Here is a 23,275-nt window from a genome sequence, read left to right on the forward strand (position 1 = left end):
AAAAGGACAATCCCTGGCATCCTGCCCAGCTTTCCTTCAAAACTAACAAACAATGAATTAAAGTGCATTTGATTTTATGACCATCTTTATATTACATATCCAGGTTTCAGCAAAAGGAGTGGCTCTTGAAAGGTAGAAGGTACCAGGCTTGCTGGCATCACTAGGCATGTACTGCAAATTTAAGATGATACACGGCAGATCAAATAGGCCACTTGATGAAAAATGGGAATGACTTTGCCATGTCAAGCAACAGGCTGCAGTTCTTCAGCAATAGAACCTTGGAGAAGGGTGTCATATCTCAAAGGAGACATGTTCCAAATCAATGTAGGATTCTACAATATATTGAGTTCAAGTTCCTAGGGATGAACAATTGGCAATAGGTCCCATCCAAAATGGTGCTATGCCGCTGCATGCATTTCTGTTTCTGTATAGTAATAACTTAAGACTGCATCCGCTGCATCACTGACTTCACACAACCCAATATTCTAGGAAAGTGGTAGAACAGGAAAGAGTGCTCACCCGCTAAGCCATCACGGTGGTAGCGATTGCTCCCAGTAAAATTGTTGCATGGGCTGCCACCAATTACCAAGTCGAACCCACCTATTTTTCTCATAGTGGACTCAAGCCAATCATCGGTTATATCCTTGACATCAGCGATTTCAATCAATGTTCCTGATTGGGTTTGATCCCACCAGGCTTTCAAGATGGTCCTGTTTACTTTAGATATCTCAACAGAGACCACTGTCTTCATATGGATCCCAAGCTTGTGCAGAGCTATCTCAGCTCCTCCAATCCCAGAGAACAAAGAGAGAACGTTCATGCCATCTGGAAACATCTCCCTTAGTACTGAAAGATGGTACGCAACTGTATGTACTTGGAACGAGTTACCTAGAGATTTGTACCTCTCGGTCCTGCTGATTCCCCTGGTATGGTCCTTTGGAAAACCAAGCAGAAACTCTATTTCTTCAGGCTCGAGAGGAGCAACTCTGTATCGACCAACCCAAACCAAATTCCACTTCTTACATTGTTCGAAGACATATTTCTGAACTTCTGGAGATGGTGGGTCTTCACAGTTTGCAAGAGCAGCACGAATCCGTTCTGTCAGCGCTGAGCTAGCTGTACATGTTTGGATGCAGTTAAAATGTCTTCTTGTGTCCCATGAGGGCCACCACTGCTTGGTACAGGGAAAGGCATCATGTATCGTCTTTGGTGGCAAGGGAATGAGAGGAGACCTGTTGGCAGTTGGGAGGTTATGTATGTAACCTCTTTTCCTTGTAGCAGCGCAGAAGAACTTTGAATCAACAAACTCGGGCTGGATGTCATACAGGAAACTTGAGATGGTTGCCCAGACACCTTTTGGAGCAAGAGCCACATTTTCATAATAGAAAAAGGAGCGTCCAATAGCCTCTTTGGGAAGCAATCTGTCCATTGACATCCTGTCACCTGGCAAGTTGAATCCAGCCATTGGGTTTGGGAGAGGCATTGACTCCTCATGCCTACCATCTATGGACCCTCCACTTTCTCGTGCCCCACCCCCAAATCGCTTCCCATTTATCTTCTTCTTTTCCATGAACTTTGTCCGCTTTCTTCTCACAGAGGAACCACAATAATCCAAACCTGCCTCCTGCAGAATTATAAAGACAGTTTTAGTGTCACTCCATTAGGTTAAAGGAACATTTTCCTGCGTCAGATGAACACTTTAACCACATATACCTTGCTGTTTGCATCACGCTCATAGTAACTGGCTCCAGCAGCCACTGAACGGCAGATTGACTCAACTAACACAGATATATCTGCGTCTTGCCCTGAGTAATATTAAACCAAGTAGACAGAATAAGTTAGTTCCATTTGAACAAGGTCTACATTTGCAGCAGATTCAAATGAGACATACCGCATCTAGTAATAACCATTTTGGCTTCATCCTCACGAAAGCCCATGCTCACTAAGGACTCGACCTTTTTGTCCCTCGGTGACATCTCTTGTAGAAATCCCTGCATGAAAACATAGGAAAGCATATAGAAAGCAACTCATAGATTACTCTGCCTACAAGGTTAGAAATTGTGGGCAATGGTTCAACAAACAAGTTAGGAAGCCTAGTGAAGTCTAATTCATCCAACCTCAGCTATATGCAGTCTCCAAGACACATGCCCAACACTTAAATCACAAAAAAATCTACTTCTAGATCAAAATATGAATGCAGATCCTCTGGCGGCATAAAGGATTACAGCAATGTGCCTATTCCTAAAGCAATCCACCACCACAGAAAAGAACAAACTATATGTAGCTAAAACTTGATCAATCAAAAGTGGAATAGCACGTGAGTGAATAACCCATAAACTTTGTGGATAAGCTATTTGGATTATAATTACAAGGAAAAGGCATGCTAAACATAAACACACAGATAACACGCACCCTAGTATTACTTTTTTTTTAATCAAAACTGTAGCAAAGGATGGCACTAAAGATATGTAAAGTTGAAGGTTAAAAAGAAAACTCCGTAGAGATAAGGTCAACAAGAACAGATAATGAAAAGGGACACATAGCTAAATTATGCCCAACTATGAATATCGCAATATCGCATACTATTGATTAGAAAGAGACATGAAAAATGAAACAAGGGAAAGAAAACTAAAGATCAAGTGGCGAGAAAGATTAAGTTAACAGTTTCATTAGCAAGCTCTTTTAACAAACATATTGAATCATTGGTTTTGCCGGAAACAACCTTCCCTCAAAAAACTGAATGGAATACATGCATTACTAGCTCATGTTTCTCATAAAGCTATGTAGCTAGCACCAGTTTAAACTGAGGAGCAGATTCAAGTATGCCATATGAAAAAAAGGAAACAATGAGCTTAAGAGTTAAGACGAAACAGGAACAAAAAATTGTTTAAGCATGATCAGTTGATCGAATTGATAAAGCACAGCAAGTACATTTTGTGCTGAAGACCAACGAAAACCATGGAAATACCTCATCATCAGAGTCATCAGAGCTGAGGTGATCATCGCTGTTGTTCGCATCATCCCAGTTTCCAAGAACATCATCGTCATCGTCAACAGGATGAGGAACACAAGCAGAAGAGTGATTATCCTCCCAGGAAAAAAAACAAGCTTTAGCCCAAATTGAGTTAAAGATTGTGCATTGTCAAACACCTTATATGTGAAAAGAAGATCAAGTAATGAATCCTCCCCGTGGTCCCGTGAAAGCAAAGGCATCAGTCAATCATAATATGCAAAAGGAAAAGCTGCAACTCAGAAATCAGTTATTAGTATAGTTGTACCATTTTCAGTCATGGCCTTCAAGACAATCTCTCTGGAGAAACCCATCCCCACAAAATAATCAATCGTATACACAGATGACGCTACCCCATTGTCTCTCTCGCCATTAGAATCCTTTTCACAGTTGCACAAGAAAACACCACATGAAAGATCGTAACCATAAGACCATATAACAGGTAAAAACATGTAATGAACAAGTAGATAGTCGGTGATGTCAATCATTTTTTTCTCACTCACCAGCCTTGCCAGCGTGGACGGGCCAGGAGCACGAAGGTTCCTCGACGTCTGAACCGATGAACCAGCAGTGCTTAAGCTCCCCGCTTCCCCATCACCCTCACTGTCCCACTCAAACTCATCTCCATCGCTGCTCCCCGCTTCCCCATCACCGTCATTGTCCCACTCAAACTCATCTCCATCGTCGCTATCGCTGATCAAGTGCTGTAACACGAGCAAAGCACCACCCTTCAGATACCACAATTATAGTGAACATATGGATCGAGTTACAGCAAGTCTTTTGATCAACATATGGATCACTTACGTGCTGTTTTTAATGCCTTACGTGATGCACGTTTATTTGGTAACCTTGAGAAGTGCATCTTTTGCACGGATCGAGTTTCTTTTCTTGCCTATGTTGTAACTCTACAGGGAATTGAGGTGGACGAGATGAAAATTGAAGCCATAAAGAGCTGGCCGGTTCCCCAAACTGTCACACAGGTGAGGAGTTTTCTTGGTCTTGCAGGATTCTACCGCCGTTTCGTCAAAGATTTTAGCACCATTGCTGCCCCATTGCATGAGTTGACGAAGAAAGGAGTGGTGTTTCATTGGGGAGAGTCACATGAGGAGTTCTTTGACACTTTGAAGGACAAGCTTACACACGCACCATTGCTGCAACTTCCAAATTTTGGTAAGACTTTTGAGCTAGAATGTGATGCTAGTGGAGTTGGCATTGGTGGTGTTTTAATGCAAGATGGTAAACCTGTTGCTTACTTTAGTGAAAAATTACATAGTCCTATTCTTAATTATTCCACGTATGATAAAGAATTGTATGCACTTGTCCGTTCTTTAGAGACGTGGCGTCATTATTTGTGGCCTAAAGAATTTATTATTCATTCGGATCATGAATCGCTTAAGTATCTTCGCTCTCAAAATAATCTGAATTGTAGGCATGCTAAATGGGTTGAATTTATTGAGTCTTTTTCTTATATTATCAAACACAAGAAAGGGAAGAATAATGTGATTGCTGATGCTTTGTCTAGAAGATATACATTGCTGTCTCAACTTGATTGCCGGATTTTTTATCTTCAATCCATTAAAGAACAATATGCGCTTGATCCTGATTTTAAGGATGTGTTGCTTAATTGTAGAGAGGGACGCACATAGAATAAGTTTATGATCAGCGATGGGTTTTTGTTTAGAGCTAACCGTCTATGCATTCCAGTTGGTTCCATTTGTCTTTTGTTGTTGTAGGAGGCACATGGAGGCGGATTGATGGGATATTTTGGTGCCAAGAAGACGGAGGAGGTGATGTCCACACACTTCTTTTGGCCTAGGATGAGGCGTGATGTGGAGCGGTACGTGGCTCGGTGTGCCACATATCAAAAAGCTAAGTCGTGATTGAACCCACATGGTTTGTATATGCCTCTTCCTGTTCCTTCTACTCCTTGGGCAGATATATCTATAGATTTTGTGTTGGGATTGCCAAGGACTAAGAGGGGGAGGGATAGTATTTTTGTGGTGGTTGATCGTTTTTCTAAGATGGCACATTTTATTCCTTGTCATAAGAGCGACGGTGCTGTTTATATTGCTGACCTTTTCTTTCAAGAAATTATTCGCTTGCATGGTATGCCTTCTACTATTGTTTCAGATCGTGATGCAAAATTCTTGAGTCATTTTTGGCGCACGTTGTGGAATAAATTGGGGACCAAGCTGCTGTTTTCTACAACATGTCATCCCCAAACTGATGGGCAAACTGAGGTTGTGAATCGAACATTGTCCACCATGTTGAGAGCCATTTTGAAGCGCAATTTGAAGATGTGGGAAGAGTGTTTGCCGTATGTGGAGTTTGCATATAACAGGACGGAACATTCCACCACTAAGGTAAGTCCTTTTCAGGTAGTGTATGGTTTTAACCCCCGTACTCCTATTGATCTTTTGCCTTTACCTACCACTGAGAGAATACATAGTGATGCTAGAGAGCGTGCTGATTTTATTCGTAAGTTTCATGAAACAACTAAAGCAAATATTGAAAGCATGAATAAAAAGTATAGAATTGCTGGTAGTAAAGGTAGAAAAGAGATTAAACTTGAACCGGGTAATTTGGTTTGGTTACATTTAAGAAAAGATAGATTTCCTGAGCTACGTAAGTCCAAATTAATGCCAAGAGCAGCTGGTCCTTATAAGATTATTGAGAAAATAAATGATAAAGATTACAAACTTGAGTTACCACCCGAGTTCGAAGTTAGTCCCACATTTAACATTGCAGATTTGAAACCTTATTTGGGAGAAGAAGATGAGCTTGAGTCGAGGATGACTCCAATTTAAGAGGGGGAGGATGATGAGGACATCACTCCTTTGGATGTACCAGCTGATCCTCCAACCGTTATGCAAGGTCCAATGACCCGGGCTCGAATGCGTCAACTCAATTTACAGGTGAGCTCGTTCTTAAGCGATCCTTTTCATACTTTTGATAATAGACTACTACCTAATGATGTTATCTTGCTTAGAAACATTAGAGAGGGTCAAGAGGGACTAAGAGGACGTGGAGGAGGTGATGATGATCAACAAGGACGTCCAACAAAAGCCGGAGGCCCAGTCCAACACGAATTCGAGTCTGCCTCAGCCTCCAGGACCAGTCTGCCTTAAACTGGTCGCCCAGGACGCATCTGGACTCCGTTTTCGATGATCCACATATGTATGGAAAGCTAATTTGATAAGGAAGCCAATCCAAGTAGTTTCATGTCAAAAGCTATTCGGAATCAATGGGAATCATCGAAACAAGTCAGCATCCAGAATCTACCAGGGTGCTGCGACACCGTCTTTTGGTCCGTTGGACCATGTATCGAGTTTGGGCCCATTAGGGGCGCGTCTAGGGGTCTTGCACGACCCTAGAGTCTTCATAAACAGCTGCCGCCCCTCCATTAGGGTTTGGGTTTTGCTTAGATTATTCTGTCAAGAACAGTTTCGCCGTTCATCGGTTTATGAGACCCCAACTCGTGAGATTAATCATACATCTGCAATTTGGTTGCGACCTTTCTTGTTCTTGCTTGTGTTCTTCGTTGCGCAGGCAGGGATTAGCCTTCTTGGCAAGGTCAACCTGGTCCAAGACTTGGTTGATAACCAGAGGAGCTATGGTGCTAAGATTGCAGGGTTCGATCTTTCGATCTGAAGCCGGATCGGTGTGTCATTCTCCGCCACAACAATAGTTATCATCACCTGACGGAAGATCGGGATCCCCGTCTCCATTAGAATAGAACCTTGATTGATATGACAAGATCAATATTAAGTGAGTACAATGTGAGTCATTCATTTTGGGCCGAAGCAATCAACATGACTTGCTATTATAGCAACCGACTCTATTGTCACCCCATGATGGAGAATACACCTTATGAGCTATTGAATGGAAGAAAGCCAAATATTGCATACTTTTGGGTCTTTGGATGTAAATGCTATATATTGAAGAAAGGCACTAGATTGAGCAAATTTGAGAAGAAATGTGATGAAGGTTTCTTGCTTGGATACTCCACTACTAGCAAGGCTTTTAGAGTTTGGAATTTGGCTAGCGGCATTCTTGAGAAGGTTCATGATGTGGAGTTTGATGAAATAAATAGTTCCCAAGAGGAAGATGAGAATCTAAATGATGTAAAAGGCACTCAATTGGTCAATGCAATGAAGAACATGGACATCGGTGAGCTAAGGCCTAGAGAGGTGATTGATATTGAAGATGATAAAAATCAAGTGCTCTCTAACTCAAATGTGCAAGCTAGTGGTTCTCATGATCAAATCCAAGCAAGCACTAGTAATGGCAATATGCAAGATCAATAAATGGCTAGTTCATCATCTCAACCAAGTGATCAATCAAATGCTAGCAATCAAGTGCAAGTGCTTCAACCAACCAATATTACAAGAGATCATCCATTGGACACTATCATTGGTGATATTTCAAGAGGTGTGCAAACAAGATCAAGATTGGCCTTATTTTGTGAGCATTTCTCATTTGTGTAATCCATTGAACCTAAGAAGATAGATGAAGCTTTGAGGGATGTTGATTGGATCAATGCTATGCATAAAGAGCTAAACAACTTCACGAGAAACCAAGTATGGGATTTAGTTGAGAGGCCTAAGGATCATAATGTGATTGGAACTAAGTGGGTCTTTTGAAACAAGCAAGATCAAGATGGAATAGTAATAAGGAACAAAGCAAGATTAGTGGCTCAAGGTTACACTCAAGTTGAAGGTCTTGACTTTGAAGAAACATATGCCCCGGTTGCAAGATTGGAGGCAATTAGGATCTTGATAGATTATGCTTGTACCCACAACATCAAGTTGTACCAAATAGATGTGAAGAGTGCATTTCTAAATGGGTACATCAATGAGCTTGTGTATGTTGAGCAACCTCTCGGTTTTGAAGATGAAAAGAAACCCAACCATGTTTACAAGTTGAGAAAGGCTTTGTATGGATTAAAGCAATGCACCTAGAGCATGGTATGAGAGATTGAGGGATTTCCTACTCTCTAAGGGATTCAAGATGGAAAATGTTGACACCACTCTCTTCACCAAGAAGCTTGGAAAGGACTTGTTTGTAATGCAAATCTATGTTGATGATATCATCTTTGGATCAACAAATCAAGAATTTTGTGAGGAGTTTGGCAAGATGATGGCAAGTGAGTTTAAGATGTCCATGATTGGAGAGCTTAGTTACTTCCTTGGCCTTCAAATCAAGCAAATGAAGAATGACACATTTGTGAGTTAAGGCAAGTACATCAAGGACATGCTCAAGAAGTTTGGAATGGATGATGCTAAAGCTATTAGTACACCAATGGGGACAAGTGGAAGCTTGGATAGTGATGCAAGTGGCAACATGGTTGATCAAAAGATGTATCGGTCTATGATTGGAAGTCTACTCTATGTAACCGCATCAAGGCCGGATGTGATGTTTAGTGTATGCATGTGTGCTAGATTTCAAGCCTCACCAAGAGAAAGTCATTTGAAGGCAACAAATAGAATATTGAGGTACTTAAAGCATACACGACATGTTGGATTATGGTATCCCAAAGGAGCAAGATTTGAGTTGATTGAATATTCGGATTCTGATTATGCGGGGTGCAAAGTTGAAAGAAAGAGCATATCGGGCACATGTCAACTATTGGGAAGATCACTTGTATCTTGGTCATCAAAGAAGCAAAATAGTGTAGAACTTTCAACCGCCGAAGCGGAGTACATTTTGGCCGGTAGTTGTTGTGCACAATTACTTTGGATGAAGGCCACTTTGAGTGATTTTGGAATCAAGTTCAAACAAGTGCCATTGCTATGTGACAATGAAAGTGTCGTAAAACTCACCAACAACCCGGTTCAACACTCAAGAACAAAGCATATAGATGTCCGTCATCACTTCATAAGAGATCACCAACAAAAAGGGGATATTTGCATAGAGAGTGTGGGCACCAAAGATCAACTTGCCAACATATTCACCAAGCCACTTGATGAGAAGAGGTTTTACAAGATAAGGAATGAATTGAACATACTTGACTTCTCCAATATGTGTTGATGCACCTCCAACTTATATGACATGTCTCTCCTTCGAGCAAAGCAAGGTAAAGTTGATTGACATGTCATCCATCCATTGCTAAGGACTTGTTTAGTGCATCTAGTCATTCCTATCATGTCCTAGGCTCATTCATGAAAATCAAATGAATTTGATGCTTGTATGGTACCACTATTGCTTGTATATTTCAAATGATCTAGTGGTAGCATATGACATGTTTGTGGGCTTATAAACCTAAAGTTTGATCTAGAAAATAAGTTATAAGTGTTTAACTCAACATGGTACAAGATAACCCTTATTTAGAGGTGTGAAGAAGCTTGTCCTTGGATCAAACCGAGTTAAATAACTTTTGCAAGTAATCTAGATTGAACCAATTTGGGAAAATGATCCTCATTTTACATGGTTTCACCCCAACCTATCTAAAATTTACGCCATCTTTTTGTGCTAATTGTTGACAAAGGGGGAGAGAAACAAAGATATGAGTGATAGGGGAGTATTTGACATAGGGGGAGAGATATGATAAAGGAAAGGGATCAATTAAAATTTTGAGCATACAAGTAGGGGGAGCAAGCTCACAAACTTGTATGATGCATTTGAATGTGCATTTCATATATTTGCTTGCATGGCACAAGTTTTAAAATTCAAGATCCATGCTTGTGTGGTGTATGCTAATTATAGATTTGAATGATGAAATGAAAATCTAGCATGCATAGGTCATCTAATGATTTCATTCCCATGCATTTACAAGTGGTATCTAGCTATCAAGTGGTTTCTAGCTAAAGTAACTAGACCTATGTTCATTCTATTGAAACTAGACCCTTGCTTGTAATATTGATCTTATGGGGTATTCTAGTTTTTGTAGATATCTAGTTACTAATGGTGCTAAGGATGGTATATTGGTGCACTCCAATTGGTATCACGCTTCAAAGGTCCATCTCTTATACCTTAGCATCATTTGGTAGAGATTGACTCCTATATTTTCTATCTGAGCATATGTGCAAGCTACAATCCAAACTCTTAGCACATATATAGAGGGAGCAATTACTACCATTTGGAGTTCATGAAACTTGTCCGTATTCCTTTACACATGGTAAAAATATGCTTGGGCAAGCAACATGGATTCAAATGAACTTTAATTCATATCTTTGTATAAGGGTTGTCATCAATTACCAAAAAGGGGGAGATTGAAAGCTCCAGTTTGGTTTTGGTTAATTGATGAAACCCTAAGTGCTAACCTAGTTTATCAAGATGACCATGAGATAGGTAGCACTACTCCAAGTGATGAAGTGATGGCGAAGATCATGACAATGGTGATGGCATGGTGATGGTCAAATGCTTAAACTTGGAAAAGAAGAAAGAGAAAAACAAAAGGCTCAAGGCAAAGGTATAAAATGTAGAAGCCATTTTGTTTTAGTGATCAAGACACTTAGTGAGTATGATCACATTTAGGATAGATAGCCGTACTATTAAGAGGAGTGAAACTCGTATCGAAATGCGGTTGTCAAAGTGCCACTAGATGCTCTAACTCATTGCATATGCATTTAGAATCTAGTGGATCACTAACACCCTTGAAAATGTTTGTAAAAATATGCTAACACATGTGCACAAGGTGATACACTTGGTGGTTAGCACATTCGAGAAAGGGGGAAGAAGACAGAGGAGATGCCAGCGTCGGTCAAGTGATCGGACACTGGATCTAATTGCATCGGATGCTGACTACCTATGTCTGGTCGCGTTAACTCGGTGGTGCAGTGGATAGGGTATACCACCGGACGCTGGATTATGTCCGGTCAAGGTGGACCGGACGCGTCCGGTCAAAGAAAAACGGATTTCGATCCTTACTGTACTCGACCGGACGCTGAGGCTCCAGGGTCCGGTTAGTAATACCGGAGCGTCCGGTCGGCACTTAGCCGTTGAGATCTGACAGTTCAGTTTTAACTCAAAGTGACACATGGCAAAAATTAGTGGACCGGACGCTGAGTCCAGGGTCTGGTCAGTATGACCGAAGCGTCCGGTCAGAGTGCGTTTTGCTCAGTGAAGGGGTATAACGGCTCTATTCCATGGGGGCTTCTATTTAAGCCCCATGGCCAGTTGTAGCTCCAACTCTTGCACATTTTCATTGACATAGCAACTTTGTGAGCTTAGCCAAAGCCCTCCCACTCATCACCATCATTGATTCATCATCATTGTGAGATTGGGAGAGAATCCAAGTGCATTGCTTGAGTGATTGCATCTAGAGGCACTTGGTATTCGTGTTGCGCCGTAGATTTCACTTGTTACTCTTGGTGGTTGCCACCACCTAGATGACTCGGTGCAGCGGTGGAGGATCGGCATGAGTTGGTGATTGTTCGTGGCCATCTCCGGTGATTGTGAGGAGAGTTGTACCTTCCCCGGTGGAGTGCCGAAAGGTAACTCTAGTAAATTGCTCGTGTCATTGAGTTACCTCACTTGTGGGTAGGTTCTTGCGGTGTCCAATCATGTGGACGAGGTTTGTGAAACACCTCTTAGCCGCCGAATCACCAAGTGTTGATCGACACAACAGGGACTAATGTGTTGGTAAGCACGTGAACCTCGGGAGAAAATCGATTCTCTTGTCTTTGGCATTCTTCCGATGATTGGCTATATATTCATCTTGTGATTGGTTCATCCACTACATGGCGATATAATCACCCTACTCACTTATTTACATTCTTGTAAACTAGTTGATACAAGCTCTTTAGTGTAATTAGAATTAAGAGCTTGCTTTATTATTTACATTCATCTAGTTGAGCTCTTTAGAGTAGCAAGATTGAGAGCTCTTAGTGAGTAGTTACATAACAAGCTTGTGTGTCTAAGTAATCATTACAACTAGAATTATTGGATAGGTGGCTTGCAACCCTCGTAGAGCTAGAGCAAATTTACATTACGCTATTTGTCATACTAATCAAATTACTCTAGTTGATTTGTAGATTTTTAAATAGGCTATTCACCCCCCTCTAGCCATACTAGGACCTTACACTACCTCGGCATCGATGTGAGACAGGTGAAGGAGGCGCTCAAGCTTGGTCAGAGCGCGTACGCCTCGAAGCTGTTGGAGCGGAGCGGCATGGCTGAGTGCAAGCCGTGCGTGACTCCGATGGAGGAGCGGCTGAAGCTGACGAAGGCTAATACCACGGTGAAGGTAGATGCAACACTCTATCGGAGCATCGTCGACGGTCTGCGCTACCTAGTCCACATGAGGCCGGACATTGCGTTCGCTGTAGGCTATATCAGCCGCTTCATGGAGGATCCCCGAGAGGATCACTGGGCCACGGTGAAGCGGCTGCTGCGCTATGTCAAGGGGATGGTGGATCAGGGGATCGTCTTCCCCAAGACTGGTGAAAGTGGGCTGCAGCTCACTGTGTTCATCAATACAGACATGACGGGGGACATCGACGGACGGCGGAGCACCTTTGGCGTGCTCGTCTTCCTCGGGTCAGCTCCAATCTCATGGCTGTCGCTGAAACAGAAGGTGGTGGCGCTATCCACGTGCGAGGCAGAGTACGTGGCGGCAGCCACAGCGGCGTGCCAAGCTGTGTGGCTGCGCTGGCTGCTGGGCGAGCTGACCAGTGTGGAAGCTCACCCACCAGCACTGATGGTGGACAACCAGCCCGCCATCGCCCTCGCGAAGAATCCGATTCTCCACGACCGGAGCAAGCACATCGACGTCAAGTTCCACTTCCTCAGGGACTATGTCGATGGAGGACAGATCGTCATCGAGTTCGTCGAAACTGGTCGGCAACTCGCGGACGTCCTTACCAAGCCGCTCGGCCGTCTTCGGTTCACGAAGCTGAAGAAGATGATCGGTATGGTGGAGGTTCTAGGGTTAGCAGCAGGATTAGGGGGAAGAATTGTAAAGTAATCTGCTGCTCCTCTGTACGCGCGGCAGGGACAGGCGCCGAAAGGGCTCCCCTGCTGCTGCACTGTAGCCACGGCAGGGGCAGGCGCCGAAAGGCTCCCCTGCCGCACTGTAGCCACAGCAGGGGCAGACGCCAAAGTCAACCCTGCTGTCACATCTAGTCATTGTAGCAGCATGGTAGCCTGGCATGTCTGTGCACTATGATTAGATGGGTAGAGTTGTATATATAGTTTCTCACTGCAACTCAGTAAAGTTGAGCGGGTTCAGTTTTGTCATCTCCTCTGCAGAGCTCCGGCCAATGCTGGTGCTTGTACTGTATGTGTGTGCGCTCTGTTCTCCCTCCCTTCTTCTACCTCCAGCCATAGTGTGTGGTCAGCAACGACGATGAACGGTCGGCTCACCCGTGCCAGGGATCTCGGGACCAACAACATTGACAGATTTCTCCCTCTCCATGACAGTCTCCATCTTGCCAACAAACACAAAATTCAAGCTCACCACTGTATATGGGCCTAAGCTATCCTTCCTGGAAGACATCATCAGAGAAACCAAACCATTTAAAGGTGAACTATGGCTATGCATTGGATATTTTAACCTCATCTACGAGGCTTGGGATAAGAATAATCAAAATCTCTCCTGCTTAATGAAAAACGTGCCGAAATCTAAATCCATGACCAAGTAATCAACTGGAGCAGAGACAGGCATCAGGACTCTATCCCCCCTTAATCAACTGGATCTTTTTATTGCCTGCTTGGTAGTCTACCAGCTATAAGGCGATGTGAGCACCGCTTGTGCATGTAACTCTAACTCTCCTTATTAACATGCCAGATAAGGCTGCAACTTTCAAAAAAAAAAAGTGATTAACAGCCGAACCAGACCACCCACAATTCTAGCATCACATGCAGAATTGTAAAAACCCTAATTCAATTTCGGCGCAAACCCGCAACTCGAGTGCAAAGGCACAACAAACACGGTTACACGGCAGCCGCAGACAAATTCTGGATATCAACAGAAAAGAGAAAATGAAAAAAAAAAGGTATACGAATACGGAGGAGAGCAGGGGATCGGAGGGGAACAGCACTAATCACCATTCTGGTGCCTTTGCGATGAGACGGTATCTGAAGCCCCCCTCGATCGCCCTCGTCGCCTGGGTGGGCCGGTGGGGAGGCGGCGGAGGAAGAGGAGGAGGAGCCCCGCAACGGCGCTGGGCTGTCTCGCGCCGTCGCGTGTCACGCCGCCCTTCTCCCAGTCCACTTCAGACGACGCGGCCGGAGTGGTGCGTCCGCCGAAGGAGCCAAATGAGATGTCGTCGTCTCGCCGATGCGATTAGCTGACCTGTGGGGCCGCGCTGTGCCGGGCACAACTGTCAGTCAAATCATCTTTGTATCCGTGTGTAACGAACAAGGACCGCATGCACGTAGGTGGATCCGTGGTCACTAGTGTGGGGAATGATCTACCAATGATGAGGCCGCATGTTATTTATTATAATAAAAACAGATGAGATAATAGTTTGGCAAAATTTATCATCTATGTCATTTAAATGCGATTGAGCTGCTTAGCACTTCACTATATGAGAAAATATGCCCCCTTACCAATGAAAAAATCACTAGAATTTTGCGGCACAGAAGATCACTAAAAAGATACGCCAACAAGCCACTATGGCCCTGTTCGGCTTACCCCATATTCGGCTTGTTCGGCTTCTTTTTTCAGCCGAAACAGTGTTTTTCTCTCACAACAATTTAGCCGGAACAGTATTTTTCAGCCAGTTTCAACCAAGTTTCAGACCAGCGAACAGGGCCTATATCATCATTGCATTAGCAAGGAAAAGAGCCTACAACATTGTTTAAAAAAACAAGAACCGGAGAGACATAACATTAGGGAAAAAAAACTAATATAGTAGGATTCTATGCTGACAGCTGACGCAGTAGTTTGAACATCATGGAGATCATAACTGAGATTTGCCACCTATTGACCACTCTTCATATGGAGAGCACTTCTAAGTTACTATATTATAATAATACAAATGCACGTAGTGTTAGCTTTGTAAGGACACCTTTTAATGTGTTCTAATAAGGAAGAAATAATGTATTTTTATCCATTGTATGTAAATTGATATTTTAAAATGTTTATTAGTAAGAGCAACCATTTTCGAGACATGACCTTTTTTTAAAAAAAAAGGACTCTCATGGGTTGAAAACAGTGTATATGAGTTTTTAAACCCCCCCCCCCCCCCCTAAAACTCATTTCATTCATAAAACTTTCATCATCTCTCTTCATCTATAGTATACCATGTTACCTACGTTTTAGGTTAGTTAACGTCAGGAAACTATAGTATTTTCTAGGACCATTTATTATAATTGTAGAAATAGCAGATGCTGGGGCTCCAAAAGAAGAATATGGACAATCCACCACATCCTCCTCTGTTAGGACTAGACTAAAAACTTGCATCTGGGTAGCTCGCTCGACTGCTCAACTCGTTTTATTTATATTTTTCAACAAACTAAGCCAGCATTTTAGCTTGTGTAGTTAACGACTCGCAAGCCTAACGATTCAAAGCTATTGGTCTTAAATTTGTATTAGTTTTAGCTCGTGTAGTTAACAAGTGAGCCCAACGAGCCAAAGCTATTGGTGTTAAACTTGTATTAGTTTTATACGACTTTATGCATTGCACTTTACAAATGATTGATGGCTTGATCTAGATCATGTAAATTTGGGATTAGGATGACTATCACTTTGTTTTAGATGGATATATGGATAATCAATTTTCAATAACAGATATGGATGCATTATGTATGGTATAGCGTATGGATCATAGATGTACGGTGTAGTACTATAGTTTATTGTTGTTATTGTATAATATATATCACATGTCAGAACATATAATTTATTTGTTTGATTTGAGCCTTATGGATGGGTTGCTTTTGTATTATTACTATTCTCAAGCTTCACATAAATGTATAGATTATGTTGTGAGTGTGTTTTTATACCTGACTCACAAACTAAACGAGCCAGCTCATATGAGCCGAGCTGAGCTAGCTTTCTGACTCGTTAAGCGAGCCATTATCCAGCCCTATCCCCAGCTCTTCTTCAAAACCAGGTTGCATGCATCTTGCATCCCTTCTTCACTCAGAAGAATAATGGAACAGACAAACAATGAATAAAATTGCATTTGATTTGCTGCCGATATCTCTACAAGACATATTCAGGCTTCAACAAAATGAGTGTCTCTTGAAAGGTAGAATGCAGACAACACTAGGAATCTACTGCGACTCTAAAATGATACATATGGCAGATCAAATAGACCACTTGATGAAAAATGGGAATGCCATTGCCGCTGTCAAGCAACAGGCTGCAATTCTTCAGCAACAGAACCTTGGAAAAGGGTGTCATATCTCAAGCTCCTTGTGACATCAAAGAAATGTGCTACAGCTTCTTCGGGTGTTTGCTGAAGTACACCATGGCCCAGGTTAAGTATATGACCTTTTGGACCAGCTGCTTTCACAACCCTGCAGAGCAGGCAGTAAGAGACAAAAATCATTAGCAGTTCATAGCAACTAATCCTAAAAAGGAAATTGGAATGTAAGGACTGGAGGCAAAGCCCATTTATGCTTGTGCACTAACCATTACCATCCCCCATGCAACATAAAACAAGCAGTAAGGCTTAATGATGCTATACATGATTCATGATATTACTGAAAACATGCAGAAAGATACAGCAACACCCTAAGATTGTGTGACGTAATCATTTATTCCCTATTCTTCGGTCAATGGTTCAATAGATCTAAGGACGAACATCCATTGGTGGTTTGGTAATTAGTACACAACCTTTTTCTTGAATACACAGGGGATAGTTTGGTACACAACTGATGGTTTGAATCAGAAACGAGATGAGCTTTGCAAACTGTACAGCTGAACTTAATGATCAAAGATTGATAACTACTGAGAAGATCATTGTTATGATGGTGTAACACAAATACATGACGGGGCTGATTGGTGGTACATAAGCGCTTATCCAGGCCCCCGTAGTGCAGGTGGCCTTTGTTTGGATGGTTGGACTTAGTCATATGCAGCATACCGCAGTGCAAAAAGGGGCGAGTACGCAATATTTAGTCGCATACATGGATGCAGGCCAAGAGAGAGCTGCCAGCAAGCAGCGTGTCTACCACTACCTTGCGGTCGTAGTAGCCAATGCGGAGCGCAGACTCGAGCGAGGGCACACAGACGCAAGGGTTGAGCACGCACAGCAACGCGACGAGCCGCAGGAGCTCGCCTCACGCATGGAGCTCGTCCACGAGCGGGCTGCGGGCGGCCACAAGGGAGACAAGCATGCGCAGCAACGCTGGGGAACCGCACACAGATGGAACTGGCAAGCACCTAGCTTGGAGGAGCAACGCTGGAGTGGGATCCGTCTCAAGGCCTCCGGCGGCGGTGAAGAAGTACGGCGCATGGAACAAGCGCTCTGTGAGAACTCGATTTGCAAGAGTTGGATCACAACTCCAAGCCATGAAGAAGTGCGGAGTAGGGAATCAATATTATTTTAATCCATCTCCAGGCCGTGAGAGGATGAATTGGGAAGAAATACACAGATTTGGGATTCAAATAACGCTGAGAGGGAACTCGATTTGCAGCTTCAGTCAATTGGACAAGTGTCGAATTTGGGCTGACTGCTGGCCGTGAGAAGATGAACTGTTTTCCAAGGAGACGATTTGTGATTAGCAGGAGGAGCAGCAGAGAGAGCAAAAGGAGAAGGAAGGCCTGCCGCTTTGGATTTTGGGGACGGAGGTGGCAATGATGTTGTTCATGTCATATGACCTGGAACAGCAGAAAGGATGAGGGAGATGGAGGTTGAAGAAGGAATGAGGTGATAGAGTTTAGGCCTACCACAGTAACAAAGAGGTGACTGCATCCAACTCGATGCAAGCAACCAAACACAATCTCCTACAACGAAAAAGTGCTATGCAAGCAAACCAAACACACCTCATTGCATGCAGTTATACAGGTTAAGGCTATGCTGCATAGGGTGTAATGCAGGTTTATCATAGTGCAGGCAACCAATCATACTTGACATGAAGATGTATACTACTCAGGCAGCACTTTAGGTGATCTCATTAATGAATTGCACATGAGCATTAACCAAAAACTCAAAATAACATAAATAAATTAAATGGAAATCTTTGAACCTTAACTAACCTATGAATTTCATCAGTCAGTACTGGTAATGGTGAAAACAAAAATGCTGGATCCACATTCCCTTGTACACTAATTCCATTACCAAGGCGACTCCTTCCATCAGCCATGTCCACTGTCCAGTCAAGCCCAATAACATTAACTCCTGTGTCCTTCATGTGCTCAAGTAAACCTCCATTTCCATTTATATACAACACAAGGGGTACATGAGGGCACTCTTTCTTAATCCTACTCACAATCTGTCGAAGAAAAGGAAAAGCTTAATGAACAGAATCAGTAAATCAAAACTTTGCATGAAATCTTTTAATTGAGCTCTAAATAACAGTCTACAAGCTATGATATTTTGCACATTTTTCAAGGTCAAGATGAAATTCTGGATTTTTCCTTCTAAATACACCAGGCTTGTGGAAATTACCATTATGACCAAGTAAGGCAGTTATATACACTGTGCTAGTTGCAGTCTTGAAGATATGCAAACCAAATTACAGGAACATACAGTATCTAAAATTCCAAATCCATGTGGACTGATAACATGCTGCTGATGTAAACACCAGCTAATGGTTATTTTGAGAGATTGGCTCTTTCTAGATTCCACTTTCATGGTTATAAGGAACTTGTGGTCATAACCATAACAAGTCTTGCAATGTGGTACCAGAAATTGCAGGGGATTAATGCAATTAATCATGTGAGAAGCATTTCGGTATAAGCATAACAAGAGTAGTTCTTAGGAGATACTGAGCTTTAGAGCATTTAGTGAGAACCATCAATGTTGTACTATAAGACAGTGCAGATACATAGCAACGCCACCGACCATGAAGTTGGTAATACATGAAAGCAAGAAAGTAAGGAAGAGTCACCTGTTTGATATATGGTTTTGACCACTGCTCCCACACATGAGGTGGAAGTTGTCCACCCCATGAATCAAATATCTGTATACACTGGGCCCCAGAGTTAACTTGGTAAATGATATAGTCAGATATCGCTTGTGCAAGGTGAGATAGAAGGCCCCTCAAGACATCTGGAGCTGTATGGCACATGCTCTTTATATTTGTGTATGTGTTGGTCATCCCCCCTTCAACAACGTAAGTTGCAATTGTCCATGGGGCCCCCACAAATCCTAGCAAAGCAGCTTTTCCATCAATCTAGAGGATAGAAGAGGAAACAAGATTTATAAGCATCAAAGGAAGTGTAGGGCAGAATGCTTTGCTGAACTATACTCAATCCAATTCGTATCAATAAAACAGCACTCATAAATAAACTGTTGATGTTCATAAGTATATATATATTGCGATGAGAATAAAACTGTCAGCAGAATATTCAACAATGAGAATAACAAGAATATGACTTTGGGTTGAATATACTACATTAATAGGTTTACTGATGTTTGAGCAGGTTCACAATTCACTCCATTTCATCTCCATTTAAGTGGCTAAGTTTTTACATTGGCTTGCCACGCCTAACACAACCCTCCTCCTTTACCAGGGCTTGGGACCTGCTATGCTAGGACACCAAAGGCGCCCCACCATAGGCGGAGCTAGGTTCACAATTCACTAATTACTAATAATTTTAAATTGAAATGCCCAACTGGCATAGTGTACCAGCAGAGATTTCAAACAATCACTGGCATAAATATATAATTCAGATAATAACAAATGATAAGCATTTCATAGACACAATCAATGATAAGCATTTTCCGAGGAGATACCTCAAATATGTCAAGGTTTTCTCATTAACACATAATCGATCGAGACCTGCAATAAAACAACTGTAGCAACCTCTTTTTTCTGAAATTTCTTTTCAGCTTTAGGGATTCATAAGCAGCCAAAACACTCTTGAAGCTACCAAAGTCACCCTGTTCGCTGGTTGGTGCTGGTGCTGGTTTGGGCTGGCTGGTGCTGGTTTTTTGTGAGAGAAAAACACTGTTGGCTGGTTGAATAAGCCTGACTGAAACCAACAAGCGAACAGTGTGAGTAAGGGTATAATTAAAGTACGACTGCATCGGGATTGCACTAATGACCAGCATGAGGCTAGCACTAACCAGTAACTACCAACATGCAGCACTGAATCTAATGTTACTTGAATCCTTCACACATGAATGCATCTGGTAGGTCAAATGCCAACACAAGCGTTGACTCATCATAATACATTGTACATTTATAGCTAGTACTATCATTTAGTAATCCCAGGGCACTACAACAAGTAACTCAATGGAACCAAGCTTTATGTAGCATAATAAAATGCATACGGCCATACGGGCATTACCTCATTTCGCAGAATCTTTAGTGACTCCCCGACGAACTGGAGCATATCAAGGTCGATGGGGACGAGCTCCCTCACCTGCTCTTCGGACCGCACTGGCAATTGGATCACGGGCCCCTTGGAGTCCGAGATATCGAACGGCACCCCGATGGCCGGCAGGGGCGTGAGTATGTCCGAGAAGAGGATGACGCCGTCGGGCACGAAGGCACGCCACGGCTGCAGCGTGATCTCGACGATGAGGTCCGTGTTCTCGGAGCGCTCCCGGAACGAGGGGTGGCGCCTGGCCAGCGCCTGGTACTCCGCCATGTACCGCCCTGCCTGCCGCATCATCCACGCGGGCGGGCGTTGGAGGCCGTCCTCGCCCCGCGCCGCGCGCACCAGCAGCGGCTCATCTGGACACGCGGCGTGTAGTTCAGATTAGGGGGCGAAATGGTGGTGAGAGAGGAAGGGATTTGGGTTTACCGGAGGAGGAAGAGGAGGAGGACGGCGAAAGGGATGCGGAGATGGCAGGAAGGCGGCTGCGCCAACGGCGGGTGGAGAAAGAGGAGGGCGCCGCGGAGAGGAAGACAGCCGTCGCGGTGGCCGTGGGGGGCATCATGACGGTGGCGATTTGGTGGTGGCGGTTACCGTGGCTTCGCCTTTGCTATCTAGTCTATCTAATCTAATCTCGCTTCGGGTTGATAGACGAAGAGGTCAGGCTCGGTCGCTTGTGTGTATGGGCTGGCGTCTGGCGAACCGGAGCTTTTGGCAATAGAGCCTGGACGTGCAACTGGTTGCACGGCAGGGTAATTTCCCAATTGGTCCGATCTATCTCCACATAGCAGCAAATTGTGCTGTTTGTGTACAATCTCGCTGACTTTAGTGAGATGCAGTTAGGGCTTTAGAGGTGGCCATTAGCCTCCGGGGCTGCTCTCTTCTCTCAACATCAAAACTCTTGAACTGGCTCTAGCGGCTATGTCGCCTGGATACGGAGACGGAGCTGAGTAAAATCGTAGAAGAAGAACCTAAAGAAAAATAAAATATGCTAATTCTGTTTCTATATTGGCCCCGTTCGGCTTGCTGAATCTTGGCTGAAACTAACTGAAAAACACGGTTCTGGCTGAATTGTTGTGAGAGAAAAACACTGTTCCAGCTGAAAAAAGAAGCCGAACAAACCGAATATGGGGTAAGTCGAACGAAGCCATTATCATAAAAATGGTGAGTAGATTTTGTTACTAGCAAAAGGGAAACGTGTAGATAGCAAGATGTATAGCAATTCAGCAGTAAGAAAATGAATTTAGAAAAAGGATCCAGAGTACTCCCGGTGGTTTGGCTTGGATCCCAATAATCCCTAAACAAGATTTTGGTTCAATTTAATCCACCAACCATTCCAATTGGTCCGATCTATCTTATAATATTTTCATTTCTAGTAAACCTTATTTATAATATATAACCCTTAGAGGTCGCCTCTTATGTTTCATACTCCCTCCGTTTTTTTATATGTCACATTAGCTTCGTCAGTCAAACATTTGTAACTTTGACCATCTTGCCCCTATCTCCTTATCCTCTCACCCTCAGTGTGTTTGCAAGGCCACCCTCGATCTCCTCCGACGTCCGCTGGTCCTCCATAGCCGCGCTGCCATGGATGGAAGGAGGAAAAGGGAGGGAAGGGGTCGGCTGGAGGTTGGGGATGGACCCGATAGGTGGGGCCCACCTGTCGGCGGGTGAGAGGGGAAGACCACAAGAGCATGATGATAGGCGGGTCCGCGTGAGAGGATAAGGAGACAAGGGCAAGATGGTCATTTTTCATGTCTTCACGCTAGAAGGGTGAGCTAGCGTGCCACGTCGCCAAAAGTGACAAAAATGATATACTTTGAACTGTTTACATGGCTAATCTGTAATTGCCAAACTAAGGGGCAACTGTACGCATGCCTCTAGCAAGGATGGCAAAAAATTAAATTTCTCAAGATTTTGTCTCATCCCCGTCCCCGACCGGGGATAGCATATCCGATGGGTACCCATACCCGAGTAAAGTTTGGGACTAAGGATAGCTCGAGCTCAATGGTGTTGCCCACAAAATCCAAATCCCGTCATGCAAGATCCCGAAGCCGCAAGATCCCTTCACTGCAAGATCCTGAAGCCACAAGATCCCTGCCACTGCGAGATCCTAAAACCATGTAAGGTCCTAATAGCTAGAGGGGGGTGAATAGCCTATTAAATTTTTACAACAACACTTAAGTAAGGTGGTTAGATAATTTTAAAGCGAAGCGAGTGTTACGCTAGCCTACTCAAAATGCAAGCCTCCTATCCACAATTCTAGTCACTATGATCTCTAATTCACTCAAAGAGGCTAAGTCACTACCACTAAATTAGTGAGCTCTCAAAGACTAACTAAAGAGCCTCACTAACCACTAGACAAGACACAAGCTAGCTCTCAAAACTAATTACACTAAAGAGCTTAGCTACACTAAGAAAGTAAATACAAGAATAAGGTAGTGAAGTTATATCGCCGTAGCAAGAGACAATCAATCAATCACAATGAATTTCAAGTGAAATCCTCGGGACAAGATGACACAAAGATTTATCCCCGATGTTCACTTGCTTACCGGCAAGCTACGTCCTCGATGTAGCGATTCACGCACTTGGAAGTTCACGCGCTAATAGGCATCACACGCCTAACCTACAATCAGGTGCCGCACAACCAACACAAGATGAGAATCCACAAGCTACGAGCAATCTACTAGAGTACCTTTTGGCTCTCCACCGGAGGAAGGTCAAGAACCCCTCACAATCACCACGATCAGAGCCGGAGACAATCACCTTCCTCCGCTCGACGATCCTCATTGCACCAAGCCATCTAGGTGGTGGCAACCACCAAGAGAAACAAGCGAATCCCACAACGAAACATAATCACCAAGTGCCTTTAGATGCAATCACTC

General features: G+C 43.4%; 3 protein-coding genes across 4 annotated transcripts; 1 reads left to right on the forward strand and 2 right to left on the reverse strand.

Annotated features, from left to right (window-relative positions):
- LOC136458523 (DNA (cytosine-5)-methyltransferase DRM2-like) lies at window positions 1-14,217 on the reverse strand. Of its 2 annotated transcripts, XM_066458470.1 has the most exons (9): window positions 14,000-14,217; window positions 3,514-3,714; window positions 3,278-3,390; window positions 3,151-3,196; window positions 2,969-3,005; window positions 1,892-1,991; window positions 1,714-1,805; window positions 903-1,624; window positions 698-825 (listed from the first exon to the last, which is right to left on the reverse strand). In XM_066458470.1, exons 3-9 carry the CDS (start codon window positions 3,279-3,281, stop codon window positions 780-782), a joined length of 1,047 nt encoding a protein of 348 aa, XP_066314567.1. In that variant the 5' UTR covers window positions 3,282-3,390; window positions 3,514-3,714; window positions 14,000-14,217; the 3' UTR covers window positions 698-779. The 2 variants fall into 2 exon arrangements, with proteins under 2 accessions (XP_066314566.1, XP_066314567.1); XM_066458469.1 differs by having other exon boundaries at window positions 1-1,624.
- Window positions 12,153-13,743, forward strand: LOC136460776 (uncharacterized mitochondrial protein AtMg00810-like). The gene is made up of 2 exons (XM_066460350.1): window positions 12,153-12,490; window positions 13,740-13,743. The coding sequence occupies exons 1-2, from the start codon at window positions 12,153-12,155 to the stop codon at window positions 13,741-13,743; spliced, it is 342 nt and encodes a 113-aa protein (XP_066316447.1).
- A 1,832-nt stretch (window positions 14,218-16,049) lies between the features above and the next one.
- On the reverse strand, window positions 16,050-21,024 carry LOC136458524 (uroporphyrinogen decarboxylase 1, chloroplastic-like). The gene is made up of 5 exons (XM_066458471.1): window positions 20,820-21,024; window positions 20,361-20,749; window positions 18,956-19,240; window positions 18,102-18,337; window positions 16,050-16,417 (listed from the first exon to the last, which is right to left on the reverse strand). The coding sequence occupies exons 1-5, from the start codon at window positions 20,953-20,955 to the stop codon at window positions 16,249-16,251; spliced, it is 1,215 nt and encodes a 404-aa protein (XP_066314568.1). The 5' UTR covers window positions 20,956-21,024; the 3' UTR covers window positions 16,050-16,248.
- Window positions 21,025-23,275: the final 2,251 nt, after the last annotated feature.

This window comes from Miscanthus floridulus, chromosome 6, assembly GCF_019320115.1.
Source record: "Miscanthus floridulus cultivar M001 chromosome 6, ASM1932011v1, whole genome shotgun sequence".
NCBI lineage: Eukaryota > Viridiplantae > Streptophyta > Magnoliopsida > Poales > Poaceae > Miscanthus > Miscanthus floridulus.

Coding starts and splice junctions, on each gene's coding strand:
- LOC136458524 (XM_066458471.1), bottom strand. CDS start 20,955: ATGATGCCCCCCACGGCCACCGCGACGGCTGTCTTCCTCTCCGCGGCG. Junction 18,338..18,955: donor CAAAACCATATATCAAACAG/GTGACTCTTCCT, acceptor TTTCTTCGACAG/ATTGTGAGTAGGATTAAGAA. Junction 16,418..18,101: donor CTGACTGATGAAATTCATAG/GTTAGTTAAGGT, acceptor CCTGCTCTGCAG/GGTTGTGAAAGCAGCTGGTC.
- LOC136460776 (XM_066460350.1), top strand. CDS start 12,153: ATGGAGGAGCGGCTGAAGCTGACGAAGGCTAATACCACGGTGAAGGTA.
- LOC136458523 (XM_066458469.1), bottom strand. Junction 1,992..2,968: donor CTGATGACTCTGATGATGAG/GTATTTCCATGG, acceptor GTTTTCATGCAG/GGATTTCTACAAGAGATGTC. Junction 1,806..1,891: donor AATGGTTATTACTAGATGCG/GTATGTCTCATT, acceptor AATATTACTCAG/GGCAAGACGCAGATATATCT.